This window comes from Orycteropus afer, unplaced genomic scaffold (genome assembly GCF_000298275.1).
Source record: "Orycteropus afer afer isolate SDZICR_OR568_19922 unplaced genomic scaffold, OryAfe1.0 scaffold00142, whole genome shotgun sequence".
In the NCBI taxonomy this organism is placed as follows: Eukaryota; Metazoa; Chordata; class Mammalia; order Tubulidentata; family Orycteropodidae; genus Orycteropus; species Orycteropus afer.
The window spans coordinates 4,599,410-4,608,637 of record NW_006921729.1 but is presented as its reverse complement, the minus strand read 5'-3'; the positions used below and the strand labels follow the sequence as shown (position 1 = coordinate 4,608,637).

At 42.8% G+C, this 9,228-nt stretch overlaps 1 protein-coding gene across 1 annotated transcript; it reads left to right on the top strand.

Annotated features, from left to right (window-relative positions):
* Positions 1-323: 323 nt before the first annotated feature.
* CX3CR1 (C-X3-C motif chemokine receptor 1) lies at positions 324-1,394 on the top strand. Its single transcript, XM_007945758.1, has one exon. It carries the CDS (start codon positions 324-326, stop codon positions 1,392-1,394), a length of 1,071 nt encoding a protein of 356 aa, XP_007943949.1.
* The last annotated feature ends 7,834 nt before the right edge of the window (positions 1,395-9,228 follow it).

Here is a 9,228-nt window from a genome sequence, read left to right as displayed (position 1 = left end):
AGGTCAGCAGAGCATAGCAGGCTGCTGAGCAACAACATGGCTACATGCAGGGTCCAAGTGTGCCATAGGCTAGAGACAATTCCCAAAGCTGTTTCTTATATACAGGAAGCAGACCACATACCCAAAGTATCTACTTAGCTGCTTGTGGTAGATCCCACCATGGAGTTGATTGCCAGTCTCATCATGGGGAATAACTACCACCAGCTGCTCAGCCACTCAACCAGACCCAGCCCAGTTGACACAAAGACATAACAACCACCACCACCACACCCTCTGAGAACTAATGCTTTTACTTGTTTTCCTTTCTGATCCAGGCTCTCACTATGTCCATCCCCTCCCTTGAACCAACTCTGGAAAGCTTTGAGTATGATGAGGATGCTGAAGCCTGTTATGAGGGTGACATTGTGGACTTTGGGACTGTCTTCCTGCCCATATTCTACTCGTTTGTCTTCGCCTTTGGCCTGGTGGGAAATTTGCTGGTGGTATTTGCCCTCACCCACAGCCGGAAGCCCAGGAGCATTACTGACATTTATCTCCTCAACCTGGCTTTGTCTGACCTGCTCTTTGTAGCCACCTTGCCCTTCTGGATTCACTATGTGATAAGTGACCAAGGCTTCAACAATGCTGTGTGCAAACTCATTACAGCCTTCTTCTTCATTGGCTTTTTTGGGGGCATATTCTTCATCACTGTCATCAGTATAGATAGGTACCTGGCCATTGTCCTGGCCGCTAACTCCATGAACAACAGGACCGTGCAGCATGGTGTCACCATCAGCCTTGGTGTCTGGGCAGCAGCTATTCTGGTGGCAGCACCCCAGTTCATGTTCACAAAGCAGAAAGAAGGCGAATGTCTTGGTGACTACCCTGAGGTCCTTGAGGAAATCTGGCCTGTGCTTCGCAACGTGGAAGCCAATGTTTTTGGCTTCCTGCTCCCCCTGCTTGTTATGAGTTACTGCTACTTCAGAATCATCTGCACACTGTTTTCCTGCAAGAACCACAAGAAAGCTAAAGCCATTAAACTGGTCTTTCTGGTAGTGATTGTGTTTTTCTTGTTCTGGACACCCTACAATGTCATGATTTTCCTAGAGACACTCAAACTCTACCACTTCTTTCCCAGCTGTGACATGAAGAGGGACCTGAGATTGGCCCTCAGTGTGACCGAGACGATTGCATTTAGCCACTGTTGCCTCAATCCCCTGATCTATGCATTTGCTGGAGAGAAGTTCAGAAGATACCTTTACCACCTGTACAGGAAATGCCTGGCTGTCCTGTGCGGCCGTTCGGTCCATGTCAGTCTCTCCCCGTCAGAATCACAAACAAGCCGTCGAGAAAGTGTTCTGAGCAGCAACTTCACTCACTACACGAATGATGGAGATACATCCATCCACCTCTGAAGGGAGCCCTGAAACCATGTCCCCACAGAAAGCCTGGAGCCCCTGAGTCTGACACAGAATAATGAGGACAGTTTTGTGTTTGTTTGTGCTTTGCATGCAAGAAATGATTAACTCAATGACCTAAAAACAACCCTAGAATGTTTTTGAGAATTGTGTTCAAAATTTGAATGATAAGGGGTAGTAGACATGTCTCTTGCTGCAAATGTCAGGGATTTTTTTGTTTATAAATGACAAGAAAAGTGTTTCAAAGTTTCAACCCAGACAGCTTAGCTAAGAAAGGTGGTAGTGTGAAATGGGCAAAGGGTTGGCTGAGGCCTCAGAGAGGCTGGAAACCAGGGCTCAAATTCAGCTAGAATTTCCTTTCTCTGATTCTCAGATCTCTCTGAGTTAAATCTTGCAGACTTACATAGCATAGTTTTGTCATCAAAGAAGGACTGAGAATTTCAAATTCTTGGAGACTCCAGACTTCCTGGATCCATGAAGACTGGATGGACCCCTGAAACTATGGCCCGAAGATAATCCTTAAAACTTAAACCAAAAATATCCCATGATGTCATCTTAAAACAAACCAATAGTTTAACTTAACTATAAAAAATGTCTGCCTTGAGCATTATTACCTTTTGAGAACTATCTAGCTCTGGTAGCATAGTTACAAAGGCATCTAACTGCTAACCAGAAGGCTGGCAGTTCAAAACCACCAGCCACTCTTCAGAAGGAAGGTTGGGCAATATACTTCTGTATTAATACCACCTTGGAAAGCCAAGGAGGGTTCACTATGAGTCGAATCTGACTTCACGGCAGTTAGTTTTTTTTGTTTTTTTTTTCCATATGGGATCAAATTGAACCTAAGGGGGCAGTAAGTTTATGTTAATGGGGGAGGAACAACTCAGAAAAGGAGGGTGAGAATGGTTATACAACCTGAAGGATGTAATCAGTGTTACTGAATTGTACATGTAGAAACTATTGAATTGATGTATGTTTTGCTGTGTATATTCTCAACAACAATAACAAAATAAATAAAATTTGAAAAAATAAAAGAGGGACTGAAATCCATCCCTTTCTGGTCTCAGTGTCCAAATTCAAGGGAAGGGCTCTGATTGGCCAAGTTTATTTCAATGTTCATCCCTGAACCAGGCAGTGGTATCATCAAAGAAAGGTTATAAGAGATTGCAGTTGCCATTTCAATCTCATGGTTAGAGGTGGTGGGAGATATATTTTCAAGAAGTTGGAGGGGTAGGTGCTATTTTGAGCAAATTGAACAAGAACTATCCACCAAACTTACCATATGCCTGGCCCCAGTCTCTACCCTTACACCAACATGCACACAATGCCAGCCTCTTCTTCATTAAGCCCCTTTTATCATGTCTCCAAACCAACAAAGTTTCCTCACTGCTCCTTGTATCAAGTCCAAACTCAAATGCTTTGATTCTGAGACCCTCCATCATGTGGTCTACCAACAGATCCCCATTGCTTTCCTTGTTTCCAAAGGACTCTATCCACCATCTCAGCCAGATCTCTTCCAGGCAGCCCCATGTGTCTCCATCTGCTCCTAAACTCAGGAGGAGAAATAGAAAGAACTCTGATCCAAAATAAGAAGGGCTGGGTTCCAGTCCCAACTTGGTTGCTTGCCCACTGAATAGCTTGGGACCAAGCAAGCTTCAGATTCCCTCATCTGTAGTAAGGATAATGGTACCTCTCACATATGGAGCACCCTTCTCCACCTGAAGAACCATCTACCCACTCTTACAGATCCCAACTCTCTTGTCTGGCTCCCAGAATGCAGCTTCACATACACACACAAACACACACATACACACTCACACACCCCGACACCACTGCAACCATTCCAAAGGGATAGTGCTGAGAGAGCTTGGAGGAGCCTGCAGCTTCTGTATTATACTGCATGTTGGGGCCTAGACACAGAGGGAGCTGGTTTCTACAGTGCCAGTCAATGAACACTCTAGATCTATAGACCAATGGCCCCACCCTCCCAGACTGCCTCAAATATTCCTTCCCAGTCACCTCATGCCAAGCCTCCATCCATCTCAAGAGAGCCCTCAACATTCCTGCTTCTGCCAACATGGACAGCCTGGGCCACAGGAGCAACTTTCTTTTTTTCAGTAAACATTTGGATTGGTCTAAAACTTTAAAGTTTGAGAAACGATTATAATAATGCTCAAGAAAATATCATTCATAAATCTAGCCATACAATATTTTCATTCCTGCACTTGCCCATCTACACCTTGCTCACATGCATACATATTTAGAGTTGAATCATAATGTACAGACAGTTTCATAATCTGCTTTATTTTCCTCTTTACATTAGACCCCAAATCACTTTCTGTTTCTATGCAGTTTTGTAATTATCATTGCAGATGCTACCAGATTGTGGACACATTGAAGGCAGAAGTATCTGATTCATTGCTGTTTTTTTCTGATACCTCCTTGACAGTATGGTTGTTCAATGACTGAAAGAATGAATTAGTCTGGTTCCATCAAGATCATGTACCATTATTTACTCACCATTGCTCTGTTGATAAGCATTTAACTTGCGTCCAATATTTCGCAAATATGGATTTTACAGCACTTTCATCTGTGTAATTTCCTTTTTCCAGTTGAACTATTTCCTTTGGATAAATTCCTTGCCATGAGGGTAACTGGGTCAAAGGGGATGGAAACTTTAGCTTCTAGTACATACATACGTTGTTGTTGTTATATGTGCCGTCGAGTTGGCTCTGACTCATAGTGACCCCTCTTTGGGTTTTTGAGGCAGTATCACTATGGAAGTAGATTGCCCCATCTTCCTTCCGAGGAGTGGCTGGTGGGTTTGAACTGCCAGCCTTCTGGTTAGCAGTCAAGTGCCTTAGGCACTACGCTACCAGAGCTCCCAGTACATACATATAAGATGCGTATATTGCAAAATTTTTGTTGAGCATGTACTATATGCAACATGTGAGCTAGGATCCAGAGTGGTTCCAAAGATGAATCAGAATAGGCCTCTGCCCTCAATGATTTAACATTTAAATGTAGAAAAAAGGAGTGTACAAATAAACATACTTTGCATTAAGTGGTAGAGAAGGGGTAAATTTATATGATGTGAGTCTTTAAGCAAAGATGATGGTATTCCAGGTCAAGTGAATAGGGAATGCATGGGCAGGAGATGTGTGAGAGTCTGAGCACCTTTTTTTCAATTGTGATTTGGGTGAACATTTAGAGAGCAAATTCCTTTTCCATCCATACACATTTTGTTTTCTGGCACTGATTGCAATCCCCACAACAGAACAGCTCTCTTCCCACTTCCTCCCCGTGGATGTTTTTCCTGTCTCCTTCTTTCTTGTACATTTCTGCCCCTGAGCTATCTCCCTGCACAAATACTGTCCTTCTGATCTCTCATGGCTGATTGTTTTAAGGAGTGCACCTTCCTGGTGTAATCCGTTCAACTCACCGACCTGTCTATTGTTTGGCTAGAATTTAAGCCACGTGAGTGAGTTCAATTCCAGACCTGAAGAGTGACTAAGGGCCATAGTCTTGGAGATCTCACCAGTCTCCATTAGACCAGTAAGCCTGGTCTTTTTATCATTTTGAGTTTTGTTCCAAATTTTTTTTCTACTCTACCAATGATCTCCTATTTTGATCCCTTTCTGAGTGGTTGGCAGTGGTAGCTGGACACCATCTAGTTCTTCTGGTCTTAGGGTCATGTAGGCTGAGGTTCCCATGGCCCACTAGTTCCTTGGACTAAGTGTGTTCATACAGCTTTGATTTTCTTCACTCGTCTTTGCTCCAGACAAGGAGAAATCAATTGTTGCATCTTAGGTGGCTACTTGCAAGCTTTTAAGATTCCAGTAACAACTCACCAAAGTAGGATGTAGAACAACGTTTTTGTGTAGTATGTCATGCCAATTGAACTTGATGTACCCTGTGACCATGGTCCCAAACCATGGGCCCAGTGACTCACTCCCTCAAGGTGTTTGGCTGTGGCTAATTTATCAAAACTTACCCCCTATTAGGTCTATGATACATATGGACATTCTTATAGTACACATGAATATGTGTGTAGAAATTTCATCTGTCAAGCTTATATATGGTCATGGATATATTCCCTTTTGCCTACCCATATCTGATCATTTTGCATATCTATGTGTCCACCCATAGATTAATGTTTGTTATTACTGATAACGCAGTATTGTGTATATAAAAGTATTTACCTTTGTTGTCTGTGTCTCTTATGCATCTCTCTGTGTCTTGCTTTTCCTTGATGATATTGTGCTGGTCACTAGCTTTTGGTATACTGCCTTTCCTTTCACCCAAATTAATACATGTCTTCTACCTAGCTACCAATTTTTACTCCCTTCGCCACCACTCTCATCTCTGGTAACCAAAAAAAAAAAAAAAGTTTTCTTCTGTGCGTAAGCCTTTCCTTAACTTATTACAGTAGTGAACTCATGCAGTATTTGTCCTTCCAGGAATGATATTTCACTCAGTATACTGTTCTCCAAGTGTTTTGTGGATTCTTCATTATTCTTTAGTATTATACAGTATTTCATTGTGTATATGCACAGTAGTTTGTTTATCCATTCATCTATTGATAGGCACTGAAGTTGTTTCCACCTCTTTGCTATTGTGAATATTGCTGTGATGAAAATGGATATACATATATCTATTTATGCCCCATTTCTCACTTCTTCAGGATATATACCTAGTAGTGGAATTGCTGGATCAAATGATATTTCTATTACTAACTTTTTAAGGAAGCACCATACCATTTTCCATGGTAGTTGTACCATTTTACAGTCCCACTAGCATTGTATGGGGGTTCCAATCTCTCCACACCCTTGCACATTTGTTATTTATGAGTCTGAGCACCTTATGATGTGGAAAAATACTTGTGTGGTTATTGAAAGGTGTTGGGAGCAGAGTGGGTGGTGGGAACCTTCTGGAGTCAGATAGTTAGCTGTGGATGTTGGTTCAAACGATGGAGGGGTCAGTTCTCAGGTGTTTATAAGGTAAATCTATTGTTACCTGACCCTCATTCTGTTAACTCATAATCATTTTACTTTAATGTTAGTTTATTTCTGGAACCCCAAGAAGGAAGGAAATAATTCTCTTGGCTGGAGAAACAAAAGTAGAGGAAACAACACAATTCAAGAAGAGAAACTAAATTTGTATCATAAAAACCTATATTATTCATTCATTCATTCATTTTGTTGAAAAGGACAGATAGGGAGACAATAGGAAGTTTGTTGAAAATCCCAAAATAGCAATGATGTTTGTTCTGGTTACCTAGTGCTACTCTGACAGGAATATACCACAAATGGGATGGCCTTAACAAACAGGAGTTTATTCTTAAAATTTGGAGACTTTAAGTCCAAGTTCAAAGTGCCAGGCTCTAGGGCTGGGTGAAAGTCCCTCAGCCTGGGGGTTCAGCTCTGCCTCCAGCTGCCGGCCCACTAAAGCTAGAGGCTTTTCTTCACTCAGACAGCTGCTGGCTGCTGAGGCTTCCAAGCCCAGGGTTGACAAGTAAAAAGGCACAGTCCCGATATTACCAAACCACATGGCAGGCCATTAATTCAAGTCCACTGTAAGTCCCCAGGCCGGCGTAGCATGGCAGGCTGCTGAACAATGACACGGCTACATATAGGGTCCAAATGTGCCATAAGCTAGAGGCTATTCCTAAGCCTTCTCCTTATATACAGGAAGCAGACTACATCCCAAAGGCAGTTACTCAGCTGCTTGTGGTAGATCCTACCATGGAGGTGGTTGCCAGTCTCATCATGGGGAATAACTACCACCAGCTGCCCAGCTACTCAACCAGGCCCAGCCAAATTGACATACAAATTTAACTACCACAATGTTGTCCAATAAAGGAAGGCACATTTAAAAAGGATAGTTAGCCCTCAGAAGACAACTGGATCAGACTTAGTACTACTTCTGAGTTCTGGGCTTCCCTAAAGTAGAGTGAATGATGGATCTGGTGTCAGAGAGATCTGTGTTTGAGCCCCAGCATATTAAATCTATGACCTCAGGCAAGTTATTAACATCTCTGGAGCTTAGTTTCTTCATCTAGAAAATAAGGATAAAAACGGTGCCTATCTCCTTAGGGTTATTATGAAGATTCAGCAAGATTACCTCCACAGAGCTCACAATACAAGGCCTGGCAAAGCAAGTTTCAATAAACAGTGGCTGTTATCTTGACTCTTTTTCTAATTTTTATCAGGCCAGGTACAGAAGTTGACCTTTCCCAGGGAAGAAAACTCACTATGTTTTCCTTGCCTTCCTGCATTTCTTAGTCCCCAAATCACAGACCTGTGGGTGGTCAGAGATCATTGGGTACAAAACATTTTTCTGATAAGGAAAAGAAGGCTCAGAAAGGTCAGAGACTTACCCATGATCATACAGTGAATCACTGCAAAAAGGAGATCCATTGACTCACAGTCTACCACCTTATTCTTCACCTTGATAAAAAAAGACAATAATGCTGTCTTTAAGTGCAAAGAACACACTGTGGGGTCAGCAGGGAAAACCTCAAAAAGCAGATCAACAGATGGACGACTCGGGCAGGAAGGGGAGGTCCACCTTCCGGAATGCAGAGTTTAACAGAATCAATGAGTGACAGGTGTAGCCTTTGGTGATCACTGTTCTGTGATGTTAGTATTGCTAACGAAGATGGTATCAATAGAGAAAACCAGGATTTCTGGACAGCAAATGCTATCGATGGTCTCCAGCAGGATCTGGGGGTGGGGGGGGTTGGTGGATTGAGGATTACAAGAGCACAGGCCACTACTGAGAGGTGACCATACCCCAGAGCTATCCTAGCACTTGGGTGAAAGGCCAATTCCCTTCCAAACTATTCTACTCATTTTGAGCATATTCTACATGCATTAAATGATCTTCTGAGGGAGAATTCTGCTTCCCAGGGATCTTGCCACCAAGAAGGATGAAGAATAATACATGCTTCCTGTTACTGGGAAGAGCTGTCACCCTTTATAAACTGATGAACCTGGGGTGTATACCAGCTCTGATGGTCTTTCCATTCATCTCTCTCTAAGATGCTATCCCTGAGAGCTCAGGGAGAGAGTCCACCTCTGATCCCACAAAGCTGACAACTACTGTTTGGAACCTGGGAACCTAACTCTGAGAAGTCCACCTGGGTACCATAGTTGTTGCTAACTGCTATAGAGCTGACTCCCAACTCACGTTGACCCCATGTCAATAGAACAAAATGCCGCCCGATCCTGAGCCATCCTCACGATTGGTTGTGGAACAGTCTGTTGCAATCCATAGAGTTTTCACTGGCTGATTTTTGGAAGTAGCTCTCCAGGCCTTTTGTTCCTAGTCCATCTTAGTTGGGAAGTTCCATTGAAAACTGTTCAGCATCACAGCAACACGCAAGCCTCTGCTGAAGATGGGCATGAGGTACATTGCCAGGATGTCCCCTGAGTGCCCTCAATCTGGAATAGTCTATCCCAATGTAGAACACAATTTTCTTCACCTGCTCCCCATCCCCTGGCTCATGACAGGAACTTTAGTTTCAACAGGACTTTTAATATTGTTTCCTTAACTTGCTGAGTTAATAACTATATTTTGGGCCACCCAAGAGTAGAATGATCTTTAAAAAGACCAGACTTACTGGTATGGTAGAGACTCACTGCTCTTAAACTGTGGCCCTTAGATATCCTTCAAACCTGGACGTGAACCCATCCCCAGCGATCACCTTTCAGCCAAATAACAGACAGGTCTATAAAATGAAGTCACCTGTGAGGAACGTGCTCCTCAGAACCATCAACTATATGAGACCAAAAGGGTAGCATTTGTCCAAAAACAAAGTTCAGAAGGC

What these genes read in the sequence shown, in the direction of transcription:
- CX3CR1 (XM_007945758.1), top strand. Translation starts at nt 324, where the DNA reads ATGTCCATCCCCTCCCTTGAACCAACTCTGGAAAGCTTTGAGTATGAT.